General features: G+C 40.7%; 1 protein-coding gene and 1 pseudogene across 1 annotated transcript; both read left to right on the top strand.

Moving 5' to 3' along the window:
- Positions 1–2388: 2388 nt before the first annotated feature.
- Positions 2389–4198, top strand: LOC118927629 (40S ribosomal protein S29-like; annotated as a pseudogene).
- Positions 4199–8005: 3807 nt separating this feature from the next.
- Positions 8006–14842, top strand: SRSF3 (serine and arginine rich splicing factor 3). Its single transcript, XM_036916177.2, has 6 exons — positions 8006–8140; positions 9825–10032; positions 11237–11371; positions 13520–13558; positions 13787–13873; positions 14046–14842. Exons 2-6 carry the CDS (start codon positions 9827–9829, stop codon positions 14071–14073), a joined length of 495 nt encoding a protein of 164 aa, XP_036772072.1. The 5' UTR covers positions 8006–8140; positions 9825–9826; the 3' UTR covers positions 14074–14842.
- The last annotated feature ends 324 nt before the right edge of the window (positions 14843–15166 follow it).

Below are 15166 nucleotides of genomic sequence, written 5' to 3'. Positions count from 1 at the left end.
GAAGAAGTTTCTGCCAGCACAGAGTCCTAAGACCTCCCTTACAACCGCCATGCGTCATGCTTCAGGATTATTAACCCTGGTCTCAACACTTATTCTCTCACCAGACCTATCTTCCCAATGCCAGCCCTTTCTTCTCTTTCAGACTGTCCAAAAGATTGCACCATCAAGGATTCCCTTTGCCCTACAGGTTGCTTTGCTGCCTACACATATGTCCCCCAAAATGCTATTAATTCAGCCACCCTATGTAAACATAGCAATCAGCCCAAATGCAAAAAATTTCTAACCAAACCTTTAACCAGCTTATATTACAGGATTACCAACTTCTCTCCAAAGACGATGATCCTTATTGAACCTGGAAAATGCCATCGCCACTGCAGACCAAGGGCTCATCTGAGGACCGCTCCTAATCAGCAAGAAGCAGTTACTGAAGACTAACCTTCACCCCTTCCCAAATCCTCTACCACTTATAAAACAGAAAAGGGAGGAATGTAAGAATATAGTAATTAATCCTCCATTTGCCCCATGGTCCCAAGCACATAAATCAGTGAGAATTATGCCTGGGCTTGCCTGGGGCTTGCTGGGTTTACCCCGCCTTATCCCCTCCCCCAAGGCTACAGGCCGAGCGGGTCCGCCACAATAAAAGGCACCATGCTGCTGCCCTCCCCCTCTCTGTCTCTCTCTCTCTCTCTCTCTCTTTGTCTCTGTCTCCCTGCTCTCCCTGTTCTCCCTCTCTCTCTGCTCTCTGTTCTCTGTCCCGCTGCTCTCTCTGCTGCTCTCTCTCTCTCTCCCCTCCCCCCCCCCCACCCTCTGGAGCAGCCACTCTCTCCTTCAGATAATAAAGTCTCTTGCGTGGGCCCGTGCTTTCTGGATAAGGAGGGTCACGGCGAGATACCCTTTCACCTTACATACATGATTCCTATTTGTCGATTCAGTGTTTCCCAATCTTTTTGATTCTGTGACACACTTTGAGAGTTCTAAGCTTTCCCAGGACACAATGTGGTGAATGAGATGTATAACTTGAATAGAACCATAAACTATAACCTGAAATGAACAGCCCTCATTTGCTGGCCCTGCCCCTTAAACTAAAAAAAGAAAAAGAAAACAATAAAAACTCATGAAACAAGCTATAGGTTTTTGTCTGGAGGATAAAGCTTTACTGGATATATTTGTAATCTAAATTCTAAAATAAAAATGTGTGGCAAACAATTAAAAGCAATTAAGACATGCTCAGGAAGGAGACCCAGAACAAGGGGTGCAGTTGCTAGGGGTCTCTTCCTCACAGCCTCTCTTTGCTTCTGGACCAAAGCCTGAGGATTGCTGCAGAGCCTCTGGGCAAGCGTAGGGAGGGCTGGGGACAAGAGCTTTCACATTCATTTCTGATGAACAGGTATTGTCTTCTGTGTGGCAGGCTGGCCTGTCTCGAGGAGGCAGGGATCTTGTGACTGGCAGAGAAGGGATTCAGGAAGAAGCTGGGAGCTAGCCTGTCTCTTCTGAGTTGCTGAACATGAATGTTCTGTAATCTATAGAATGTTACAACATTATGAATGAAAGTGGAAGCACAATTACTCCTTTTCTTCTTCCCTTCCTGCTTGCTTGTGGTTTCTCATTTCTTTGCCTTTTTTTTTTTTACTTTTTAATTATGGCAAATTTCAAACATATAACAAGTATACAAGAGATAATGTGCCCATGTACCCACTACACCCAACTGCAACAGCTCTCAGCTCAGTCAAGCCTGTTTTATCTGTGACCCCAATTCACTTCCCCCATCCCCATATTATGTTAAAGCAAATAATATTATTTCATACATATTTCAGCATTTATCTCTAAAAGATAAGAGACTTAAAAAGTCATATGCACAGTATTATAATTCTTTAAAAATTAATTGTAATTCTTTAATATCACCAAATACATAGTCAGGGTTCATATCCCATATCCTGGTCCAGGGTTGAAACTGATGTATTTTATCTATAGGTGTGATTTCTTAGATGTCTTAGTTTGGGCTGCTATACCAAAGTGCTGTAGACTGGTTTATAAACAGCATAAATTTATTTTTCACAGTGCTAAAGGCTGAAACCCATGGTCAGGTTCTGGTTAGAGCCCTCTTCTGGGTTGCAGCCTGCTGGCTTCTCTGTGTATCTTCACATGGCTGAAAGAGGGCTAGAGATCTCTCTGTCCTCTTCTTATAGGGGGGTGAACTAACATGTGCCTGGCCTCTTTCACTTAGCATAATGTTTTCAAGGTTTATCATGGTAGCATGTATCAGTACTTCATTCCTTTCTTTAACTGAATCATATTCCATTGTCCATATATACTACAATTTGTTTATCCATTGATGGACATTTGGGCTGTTCCTACATTTTAGCAACTGTGAACAGTGCTGCTATGAACATGCATGTGTTTGAGTACCAGTTTTCAGATCTCTGGGGTATATACCTAGAAGTGCAATTACTAGGTCATAAGGTAATCCTATGTTTAACTTTGTGAAGAACTACAAGACTTCTCCATAGCAGCTGCACTATTTTACACTCCTAGCAGCTACCTACGAGGGTTCTAATTTATCCACTTCCTCACCAACATTTGATATTTTCCTTTTTAAAAAAATTGTTATAGCCATCGTAATGGTGTGATGGTGTACCTCATTTTGGTTTTGATTTGCATTTTCCTAATGACTAATGATGTTGAGAATCTTTTCATGTATTTGTATACCTTCTTTGGAGAAGTGTCTGTCTATTCAAGTAGTTTTGCACATGGGTCATTTGTCTTTTTGTTGTTGGATTGTAAGGGTGCTGTATATGAGTCCTGAGCACTAGACTCTTATCAGATATATGGTTTGCAAACATTTTCCTCCCATTATGTAGGTTGTTATTCCATTTCAACCCCAACTTTCCAACACCAACTGGTATACTGCAATTCAGTTTGTTATTAAGACACCCAGAGTCAACATCAGACACATAGGCTTAAGGGCATTCTTCCCAACAAGATGGTCTCCACTTCAGACACCAGCCTCAATTTCTGGGGGTATCCAGGCCACCTGCATTTCTGAATACATGGCTACAAATCTAAGGGTTCTCACAGGCTCCTAGGTTCAATAATTCATGAAGATGACTCACAGAACAAAGAAACCACTGTATTTGCTGTTCCATTTTCACTATGAAGGATACAGATTAGGAGCAGCCAAATACAGAAATGCATCAGGCAAGTTTGGGAGGGTCACTTCTGTGTCCTCACCTCAGGACACATCACCCTTCCAGCAGATCAATGTGCTTGTCAACCAGCAAGCTCCACTGAGCTTCAGAGCAGAGATTTAATGGGAGTTTCATTACCTACACTTGATTGATTAAATCACTGGCTACATGACTGAACTCAATCCCCAGCCCTCCTTCCTCTCCCCAGTGGTAGGGCTGGTTCAAAGTCCCACATTATATGTCCTTACTGTGTTTTTCTCTGAAGACTCAGAAAGCTGCTATAATAGCATGTTAGACAACATCCCCCCTCCTCCACATAGAAGGTTCCAGGTGACAACTTATTTTGCAGGGGTTGGGGGGTTCTTGTGTCTGGAAAGGAATAATGATCAATTCTGTTGTTTTGATTAATATTAAATTTATCAAAGTTTCAAATTGTTAAATCCAGTTCTATTTGTACAGTTAAGCTAAACTTCAATCATTGTTATTTTGTTTTCTAAAAATCTAATTTCTTTAATAAGATCAATAATTCCCACAGGCCTTAGACAAATTTTTAATTGAATCAGAAGTTAAGCAGAATTTCCCTAAATAATTAACCTTATTTACACACTTCACTGATTTAATTCCTTTAAATACTATAAGCAACATTGTAAGTTTAATGTATTGAGTGAGTCAAGCATGTAATTTTAAGTATTCTAGTAGCCATAGTTAAAAAGTATAAAGAAACAGATGAAGTTAATTCTAATAATATATTTAACTCAATACAACAAAAAATATTTCAACATGTAACCAACATAGAAATCAATAATGAGACCTTTTTCCTCACTAGGCCTGTGAAAGCAACTTGGGTCACCAGCAGTTCTCCCGGAGCCATCTGAGAAAATTTGGCCAGGGTTCTCATCCTTGTCACCTATGATCAAACCGCTACAGTCTGAACCGGAAATACAGCCTCAATATGTGATGCCAATGTTTCCCATCAGTAAGCGAAGGATATAGCCTTTATTAAGTTGGATTAAGCGAATATCCCTGAATGGATCATCCAGGCTATATTTAGTTACCACAGAAACAATGTTAGCTCTTTGTACATAAAATAAAAATTCCTCATTTCTGGGAGAAAAAAAGAAAAGGAAAAAAAATTAATAATGAGATATTTTACTGTTTTTCTTTTTACAATAAGTATTTGAAATACAGCATGTATTTTACATTTATAGCACATCTCAACTCAGATGCAAAAAGCCACCTATACCTAGTGGCTGCCCTACTGGACAGCACAGCCTTAGGCAGTATCCTAGTCTTCTCTGCCCTGCTCTGTGCCCTGGGAGGCTGACCTTCAGGTTTGCATCACCCGGTTTTCTTGCCTGCAGGTTTCCAGATGCTTTGGGCAATAGGAGGCACCTCTAAGAAATGGGACTATAGAAAGAGAGTAACCCAATTATTCCACCTCTGACTTCCCCTCTTCCACCTCCAAACTGGGCTGCCCCAGTTCCTCTACCTATGTTCACTGTGGCCTCTCTTCATAGCTACAGTGCTTAGCTGGTTCTGGTAGTCCTGCTCCCTTTCTATGCCCCACTGGGCCTAATAGCTGCCTCTGGGAGGACTCCCTCCTTTGTGGGTTTCCTTAACCCTGTCCATACCTCTGTAAATAATTACCTTTTCAGTTAACCTTTTGTTGAGTGTGCCAATCTGCTTCCCAGCAGGCCACTGAACTAAGTAGTTAATGAACTATATATACTGTTATAGTCCATAACTATTGTTATGTGACGTAATAAATCTTTTAGATTTTCCTTCATGGATACTTGAAGTAAATTACAATATTTAAAGTATTAATTCTTTTACATAGATATTAATGCCTGGCCATCAATAACTTTTTTTCCTAAATTAGGAAAACAAGTACTTAGTGAAGTAAGTGATGGGTGAATTTTAGAGTTGGAAGATATCTTAGTGCTGTAGTTCTTGACTTGAGGTAGAGAAAAGTTTGGGCAGTAATTCCTGTATTTAGAATATTTCTGTTTGCAAGTGACAGGAAAAAATCAAAGTAGTTTAGGTAAATCGGGGGAAGAAATAAGGGAACTTGTATGTTCAAATAACTGGGAATTCCAAAAATGAAAACAAGGTCGGGGCTCCTTAGAGTTGCAGAGCTGCTTAGTCCCCACCTCTCAGCTCTCCCTTCCTTTAGATTGGGTCTGTAGGTAGGGGTGAGGATTGGCTGAGAACTAGAATGATTTAATTAATGGGGGAGGTCATGTCTCTAACCCCTGAAAAAGTGGGGTGTAGGGCCAAACCACCCATAAATCAATAACGTGTTTTACTGTGAGAAAGGTAGTTCACCCAAGAAAATCATGAGATGTTCACTACAACATCTGATCCCATTCCCAATCCCACCAAGAAATTCTCATCCGTCCCCTTGAAGCTTCATGTGGTTTTAGGGTCTAGACAAGAGTGGTTGGTGGCTGAATACATTTAAAGGAACATTAAAACATTCCATGATTTAAATGGATAATTTAGTTGGCTGCAGTTACCAGAATATGGGAAGTGTTTGTGGATGGTCAGAGGAGAATTCAAAATGTGTTCAGGAATACAGTTAGGGTGACTAAGGGCTCCACTGAAAGATGCATGCTACACTAGCATTAAACACACAAACAAAAACCCAGGAAATATGATGGCAAAGAATGGGATACTGAGATGTGGGGAAAAAAAAACATTTAAAAAGAGTCAGTACCTTTGAGCAGAGATTATGCCAAATGATTTAAATATATATTTTCTTTTAAGTAATTAAATAATTAAACTAATATGAATTGATCGCCTGCTGTGTGCAAGGCTCCTTTCTAGGTCCTGGGTGACCACAATACACAAAAGCTGAAGTTCCTGTGGGAGGAGACAGCACACAATAACCCTGTAAGTCTGGTATTATTAACCCGTTTTACAGAGACAAAATTTACCGAGATAGGCTAAGGGATTCTTCTCAAAACACTTTGGCAGGAAGCAGCCCTGGGTATTTGGTCCAAATCTGGAACTATGTGACTTCAGTGTTTGCTTTGACAGAAGAAAATAAAATTAAAAGAGGAGAAAAGCTTTCACAGATCAGGAGAGCAAATCAAGGCAAATGTAAGTGAGCCAGAAGAGAAAAACATTTAAAGAAGGAAAGAAAAGGAAGAAAAAGAGAAAGGGTTTGCTAGATTCCTCCCTCATGTAGGAAACACCCCAGGTAAAGCCAGCCCAAGGCCTGGCTCAACAAATGTATAATTTCCATTCCGCCGTTCCCCCGCAGTATGAAATTAATTCTCATTTTATAAGTGAGAAAATAAGGTTCAGAGCGATTACATCTTTGTTGTTGCTGTTTTTCACTGTGGGTAAACCTTTTAGAGCCACATAGGAGGTAAGGCTTCAAAAGAAAATATCTCGTAGAAATAAAACCTAAGTAAACAATTGTCCTGTCTTTCAGCTAACCACTGAAAATACAGGGTTTCTTTTTTTTTTTTTTTCCTTCAAAGCACATTTGGATACATTTTAGCACTGTCAAATTATAGTGAAAGTGGGTAGGAGAGTAAGCTTGAAGACACCGGATAAACTTCCTACTTGAACTCAGTGTTCGGGAGAGGGAGATCTTGGTGATTTTTCTAACACAATCACGGGATTTCTCTCCCAATCGTTAATTATTCTTGTGGCTCTGTCTTCGAGCGAAAGTGAAAAACTGGAAGATTTTGAGTGGCCTACGGACCCACCCCACCCGCAGGTCAGCACAGTACTTTCTGTGGAGAAAGGTCAGAGGTACCCTTGCAGGCGTTTGTCTGAGGCCCAGAATTTAAATTCATTCTTCTTCAGGAACCTCCTTTTACTGTTACTTGCTAAAGGTGCGTTTCCGGATGGCATGACCTGTCTCGTTTGCCGTTGAGTTTCTATTAAACATTTAAGAGGCCGGGATAATGACGCTACCGTCTTTGCCAAACCCTGCAGTTGGGGTGAGAGGCAGGAAACCAGCTGGAGTCGGGCAGACTTTCCAGGATCTGGCTTTTGCCTGTGTGGGACCTGGACGGGTACAACCTGATGGTGGCGCGGTCACAAACAGCAGTGACCTTTGGAGTAACTCTGAAGCGTTTTTATTTATTTTTATTAAGGTATTACTGATATACACTGTTATGAAGATTTCACATGAAAAAATGTGGTTACAACATTCATCCGTATCATCGAGTCCCTGCCTATACCCCATTGCAGTCACTGTTCATCAGTGTAGTAAGATGTCAGTCACTATTTGCCTTCCATGTGCTACCCTGTCTTCCCCATGATCCCCCCGCTACACCATGTGCCAATCATACCCCTTAATCCCCTTCTCCCTCCCTCGCCCACGCCTCCCCTTTGGTAGCCGCTAGTTCCTTCTTGGAGTGTGAGTCTGCTGTTTTGTTCCTTCGGTTTTGTGAAGCGTGTTTTTAAATGCAGTAATCTCAGTTCCAACCTAATAGCTTACAGGGATTAATGAGTTCACCCAATACCTGAATCTTTTTAGGAGCAGATGGCTATAGACGCTGTGTTTGGGAGTGATAGCTGTGGTGGTATTAAACCGCAATTTAGCCGAAGACGAAGAAGAAGGAACTGAGGGTAACATGGAGTTCCGCAACGGGGGAACTACACCCGAGGGAACTCAAGGCCTGAAGGAGGCAACGGCGCAGCAACGGACAAATCCACACAACAAGGTACCACCGCCAAAGCGCGCTCCCAGCAACGCTGTTCTCGCTGCGTTTGTAGCCGTACGTCACAAGCTTCTCCGCCTCTCATTGGGCGAGCCTGTTGAATCATGTGATCCAAGCATGGCATATAAATAAGGGCGAGGAGAAAGCCCTCGTCCGCCATTTCGTGGACGTCGGGTACCGTGAGTCATTGGCGGGAGCCGGGCGGGAGGCAAGCGGCACGACTTACCGAGGGTGTGTGGGTTTGAGCCTCCGCATTTCTAACCCCAGATCTCGGTAAGAGCCCAGCGTCTAACTGAGCGAAGTGGAAAATGGAACTTAACCGATACCGACGTGGGGCGAGGCCCAGTGGCGGCGCCAGATTGAGACAAAGAGCCGCCGCCGCCATTTTGTGACGTTCAGCATGGGGCGGTGGCGGTGGCCCTAGGCCCTTCAGAGGATATATCCCGGTCTTAGGGTGGAGGTGTTTGTAGCCCCTCACTGTGGGGATGAACTGGGAAGGGGTTACCCTAGAGTTTGGGCGAATGGGGAGCCGGTAGCCGAATGGTACACCCAGGCCGCGGTCTTTAAATTTATGGCGCCTTTTTTTTTTTGGCCCACGTTTTCTTAGGAAGCTTATCAGGGTTTTTTCTCAAGTTGCTAATCAAGACTGGATCTTTCGATTCGTATTAAGTGATTTGTATACTCACCTTTATTTTCATGTTATTTTACTTTTTATAAGTAAATTATGTTTTTTAACCGATCTTTCTTGGGTAGCGTTGTTCTTGTAGCTATTTCTCATTAATACGTAGGCCTGAAACTCATGGCAAAGTTTGTTAAGGCAATCACCAGTAGTTAGGTGTCCGAACTCTTGGGCACGGGGTGGGGTCACGCAAATAGGATGTGTCTGGACTGATTTTATTGATTCGTAAGCCCAGAGTGAGAAGAACGAGGTGTTAGGATAAAAGCCCTTCGGCCTTGTTATTAGGTTGTCCTTTAATGCCTTTGAAACTGGCTTACAAGTTATCTGAGGTTAGCTTTTAGGTATTGAAGGTTTTTCAAAGATAAGCCCCCAAAGTGAGTGAATTCTTGAAATAATTTTTCCCCTAAGTGAAATTAACAAAGGATATATTTTTAAATTACAGGTTTATTGGTATCTAGTACATTAATAAGGTGGTGCAACCGTGCCATCTATTTAGTTCCAAATTATTTTTGTTACCCACTAAGGAGACCTATATTCATTAAGCAGCCGCTTTCATTTCCCCTTTCCTTCTCCCGCACTACTTGGTAACCGATAATCTGCTATCTTGGGATATTTCATCATATTCGGTGGAATTGCATTGTGTGCACTTTGTCTCTCTTAACAGCATGTTTTTGAGGTTCATCCACGTTTGTAGCCCTTAACTCCCGAGTAACATGCTGTTGTAGAGATTACTGTATTTTGCTTATCCACTTTTGAGAGACATTTAGCCTTTTTGGCTGTTAAGAATAGAGGTAAAATTTGAAAGACCTTAACATTTTTCGCTGCTCCAGGAATGTAGCTCGTTAAGTTTTGGATTACGAGGCACATTATCGCTTTTCCACTGGTTTAACCTCAACTGCTGTCTATCTTATCTTTAGTATTTCCATTTTTGGTTTTTGGTTCTCCAGGACTTGTTTCTGAACAAGTTTTCCTGATTTTCTAAGTGCTTTGAGATTAATTGAAATAATAAAGCCTTTAAGTCGGTGCCCAGACTCCATCCAGGAAATGCTCCTCCGTTGTTTTTTCCTCCTCACTTTGCAAGAAGGCCTTTTTTTTCCTTAATGAAGTTTGTACCTGGCTTCCCGACCTTTAGCAGTACTGATTAAGGAGAAATGGATGTTTCAAGGGTAGTACATGTTTGGTTTTTAGTATATTCTGTCCTAAGGATCTGTTTTTCACAGCATAGATTTGGGAAAATGATTAATATTGGGGTTTTTTGTGTTTTTTTTTTCATTACAGAAATGCATCGTGATTCCTGTCCATTGGACTGTAAGGTTTATGTAGGTAATCTTGGAAACAATGGTAACAAGACTGAATTGGAACGAGCTTTTGGCTATTACGGACCACTCCGAAGTGTGTGGGTTGCTAGAAACCCGCCCGGCTTTGCTTTTGTTGAATTTGAAGATCCCCGAGATGCAGCCGATGCTGTCCGAGAGCTAGATGGGAGGTAATTAATCAGATTTTTACTAAACGGTGAATAATGTTGCTTGTGATTTTTTTATATTTAAAGTTTCTAGGATAAGTGGATTTTAGAATGGTTTCTTGGCCCTCTGAAATTGATACTACTGGAGAGTTACATAGACCTTTTTTTTTTATTTTAAAGAAAAGGTTAAAAAAGAAAAAACAGTTTGACTCAGTTTTCCGTGAAGAAAATGAAGTTCAATGGTCAGTTCTTGGTGGGTGGATAGCTGCAACCGAAATATGGTTGAAACAATTGAGTCTAAATTCCCCCACAAAGCATCAGCTGTGGTGCTGCCTGTGAATTGTTTCTAAAACAATTGTGGAATCAAATAACTCAGAATTGTTGTGCCTGGATGATGATTACATGGGGGCTTATCATACCATTATCTTTTAAGTGTTTCAAAACTGTGGATAGTATAGGTCTTGCTCTTTGTATTTACGGTATCCTGTTAGCTGGCTGATGATAACACCTGAGTCTTACATACAGTTATCTAGTGTTTTCTACCCCGGCAATTGAAAAACCCTTTGGCTTTCATGAAATCAAGGGAAACCCTTGAGACCCAAGAACTAGAGTCTTGAGGGTTGGTTGTAAAGCTGTATAAAAGCTCATTTATCCAAGCAGATTTACAGAAAATTTTCCAGAGCCCCACTTCCCCACCTACTGACCAAATATGGTGGCTCAACTAAACTTAATGGTTGTAGACTAGTGAGAGGTGGGGATAACTCTCAGCTCTATTCTCAGATGCAGTTTCTTAAGTCAACTGTCCTGTGACGATTTGAGGGGGAGAAGGTGATGTAAAATGGCCAAAGTGCTCTGTCTTGTAGTAGGCTGTCAGGAAGGGAGAGACCAGCAAATACAGGGTAGGAAGATCAGTAAACAAGTGGCTGGTGCCTCAAAGGAGGAAATCTTTTTAGGGCAGGATGTACAGATACATACAGTTCTTTGAAGATGAATTCGGGGGTTTTCATGCTTAAATTGCAACTGTTAACAAATTAACATTGAATCCATGATCATACTGACAACAAAGCAATGGGATGGAAGGAAGTTGGTTTCCTTAGTAGGAAAAATAAGGGAACTCTAGGTTACGGATTCTGTGACATTCAGATGTGTTATTTGCAAAGAAGTAAATTAGTACACATCTCTTAGAAAATCAGTTTGGCTGCTTTAAATTTGATTGTTCCACTCCTAGAACGCTGTGTGGCTGTCGGGTAAGAGTGGAACTGTCGAATGGTGAAAAAAGAAGTCGAAATCGTGGCCCACCTCCCTCTTGGGGTCGCCGACCTCGAGATGATTATCGGAGAAGGAGTCCTCCACCTCGCCGCAGGTACTTGAGAGAGCGTGCTTAGAGGTATTGGTGTAATGGAGTAGCTAATAGGAGCAGGTATTTCTCTTAAGTTTGTTGGTGGGTTTTAAACTGAAGAATCAGGCTTTTATCAACCATGCTGGGTGTAGTTTGGGGTATGTGAGTTGTGCTGAGTGTTGGCTTTTGTCTTTAGGTCACTTCATGTTGGTAGTCAGTAACTTCTATCTTGGATCTGTCTTCTAGTTCATCTTGTAGCTGCATCTTTCCAAGTCTTCCCTTATACTCCAATTTAGGCCTTTTTCCATTTCTTGACTCCCTAATTACAAACATTACATTCAACTCTAGCTCTTCACGAAAATATGTTTTCTACTATTAGCACGATTGTAATATTTATCAAGCAGGCAGCTATTTTAATGTTACAACAGTAAAGTAGAAATCATTCTGAAACTAACTTAAGTCACTGACCAATAAAGGGGGCTAAAAAAAGTAATCCCAGTCATCTGTTCTTCAAACCCAAATAGGAAAGAAGTCAGTTTTTTTTATAATTGAAAATGGCATCATTCTTGGACCAGGCAGTACTGTCTGGATGCTAACTCCCCGTCTCCTCAAACCTCCAAAATAGTTTCTATAGGACTGAATTTACCTCTTACAGGTGAATGAAGTCCTAGGAGATGGGAGTTCAAAATCTTGCCCCTTTTGCTATTTTGAAAAACAAAACAACACACTGTTGCCCATCATAATAAAGAGTATTTGTTAGCTAAATAGATGGTTGTACTGATGGCTTGTTTTTCATTTTTTTTTTGTGCTTTTTGGTCCATCTATTAATAAAAATGAACCCCGTTACAGAGTCACCATCATGTCTCTTCTCACCACCCTCTGAGTCTGCATTAGCCAGTCAACTAGCCCTTTCAGCGTCATGTGACCAGCGCGCCCCATTCAGCTTGGCTGGTGTCGTTTCACATGACCCAGGCATGGCCAGTCGTCAGGTTGCACCGCCCTTTGGTTCCCGAGCATGCTGTTTTCTCTCAGCCTTCTCTCCAACCTTAACCAAATCGGCAGCAGCCACCTCGACCGCCCACACATTCCTGGCCAATCAGCTCAGCTGTTTATTTACCAAATGTCTTCACAACAACTACAGCAGCAGCCTTCGGCTAACAAAAAAGCAGGAAAAATCCACAACACCCCCTTCGCCAACCAACTAAATCCAACGCAACATCTGGCAAAACCTTTTCAGCAAATTCTTCCTGGCCGTCAGTCCGGCAGCCTCACCTCACCATTTCTAGCTTGTTGAAACCCAAAACTAGTAAGTTTTTCCTGCTTATACAGTTTACTGCTGGTTAAAATAAGGAGTAAGCGGCTTAAAGTAATTCTTTTTTCTGGATCAAAGGCTGGCTGTGCATAATTGAATGGTAACGTACATATTTATTGCTTGAATAAAACTTTTAAGGGTGATAGGGAACTCATAATGTAACTAGACCTCCAAGTGGAACTTATTTGCATGTGTGAGATGCCAAACTAAAAATTTTAATAACTCTAACAGATTTAGCTTTCCTTTCTAGCAAAAATTGGTTGAATCCTATCACCTTTAAATGGTTTTACTAACAGTTTTCAAATTTTTAAATTTTGGGGGTGAAGGTGGGCCAAGCTAAGGTAATTTTGATAAGCCTAAACACACTCTTAAATGTGACGATCACAAATGCGGTTCTAATGTAGCACTTAATGGCATCAATTTACACCTAGCGCGTTTTCACAGAATTACACTATCCACCTGGTACCTAAGTCTTGTCATGGACTTAAAGGTTTGCATGGGTTCCAAATACTGGTTTATGGTACTGGTTTTGGAACTACTTGTGGGATTACATTTTGGTGTGGTGTTTGGGTAGTGAAGTTAGATTGACATGAAGTTTTGCATTGGACAGATCTGCTGTGAAGCATTCTTTGTTAAAGTGAATCCATGGTTGGAATACCTGCTTTTCACTTGAGCTTTTGGTTCCTTAATCCTTCTGTGCCTTTTTTTTCTTTTCATTTTGTTTTTATTTTTTTGGACGATGGGTGCCTTTTCTTCGGCACATTCACTGGGCCCAACAGTGAGATTCAAAAGTTGGGAAATGCCTCACGCCATAAATATTAATTGACAATTAGCCTGATTTTCCTGTTTCTGCTTTTTAGATCTCCAAGACGGAGAAGCTTCTCCCGCAGCCGGAGCAGGTAAATAATTACCTTTTTGGGCCACATTCTCAGAAATGCCCGTTTGTGCTTTTCCTAAGCTGTTTTCTAAATGACTTGGTTAATGGTAATAAACCAAGTGGTTTATAGAGCAAGAGCTAAAGTTTGTAAGAATCAACTAGCTTTTAGTTTCTAGAGACTTCTTAGAAATGTGTTCTTGTTGTATATAATACTGACTGGCCCTGTTTTTTATTTTTCCTCTGGCTGTAGGTCCCTTTCTAGAGATAGGAGAAGAGAGAGATCACTGTCTCGGGAGAGAAATCACAAGCCATCCCGATCCTTTTCTAGGTCTCGTAGGTAAGATTGCTAATGACTGGAGACATTCAGGACCTTTGTGTGGATGGAAGTACTAGAAATAGAAATGGGTCTTTCCTCTTAAACCATTTTGATAAAATTGTTACAACTTTGACCATGAAGTCAAAGCATTACCACATTATGGATGTAACTTGTTTTTGTTTTGTTTTTTAAGCCGCTCTAGGTCAAATGAAAGGAAATAGAAGACCAGTTTGCAAGAGGAGTGGTGTACAGGAAATAACTTCATTTGACAGGAGTATGTACAGAAAATTCAAGTTTTGTTTGAGACTTCATAAGCTTGGTGCATTTTTAAGATGTTTTAGCTGTTCACATTTGTCTCTTGGAACAGTGACCCGTAAAGATGTAATTCTCTGTGGTTTGAAATGAATCATATGAGGCATGTGACATCAAGAATTGTTACTCTACAATGTTCCCTTAAACAGTTGAATTTTCTTTGAATCTTTAGTCTCGCATAGACTGATAATAGACCTCTAACTCCTGCCCAGCTAAAGTGTGATGTTTAATATTAGAAACAAAATTGGCAAAAATAGAAGACTGTTTTTTTTCCATGGGTAGGATATGGTATACAGCTATAGGTGAAACAAGCAGTCTTTAAAAGCTGCTATGAACACAAGTCAGCAGGTAAAATTTAAAGCTGTACCATCAATTATGATGAGGTTTTTTAAAAAAAAAAAAAAACCCAACTAGTCTTCACACAGAGCAGAGGTGATCTAGTCGATATTGAATCCAAGAAGTTTTCAAGAATTTACCTTTGTTTTAGGTCATTAATTCCTTATGTGATTGCTGTATATTGGAAATTGGAGACTATTCAAGATACCAATGTCCTGCCAGTTTAAGGGTACATTGTAGAGCCCGAACTTTTGAGTTAACTGTGCAAGAATGTTTTTCATGCTCTCATTTGTAATATGTTCTGTGAGAATCCTTGGGATTAAAGTTTTGGTTACAAATTGTTGTTTAACCTGAAAGCCTGTTTTTCCTTGCAAAACTGAAAAATGTGACCTTGGTACCAAGTCCCGGTATAACATTCCTATTAGAAGCCATACTTATATTTTCTTGTAAAGTGCTTTTGAATTAATAAAATATCCACATAATTGTGTAATAGTTGAACCCACTATTAGCATAGTTCTTGTCCTGTGGAGAGCAGTTGGTTACACAAATCTTTACTTTATAAAACACACAGTTGAGGCTTTTGAAAAGGGAGTTATTTGGTTGTCATCTGATCATTAGTACTTAACATTTTTTAGAAGCCAGTTCTAAGTCCCATAATACTCTGTG

This window comes from Manis pentadactyla, chromosome 16 (genome assembly GCF_030020395.1).
Source record: "Manis pentadactyla isolate mManPen7 chromosome 16, mManPen7.hap1, whole genome shotgun sequence".
Taxonomy (NCBI): domain Eukaryota; kingdom Metazoa; phylum Chordata; class Mammalia; order Pholidota; family Manidae; genus Manis; species Manis pentadactyla.
Note: the sequence above shows the minus strand (reverse complement) of the source record. Positions and strands in the feature narration are given on the sequence as shown.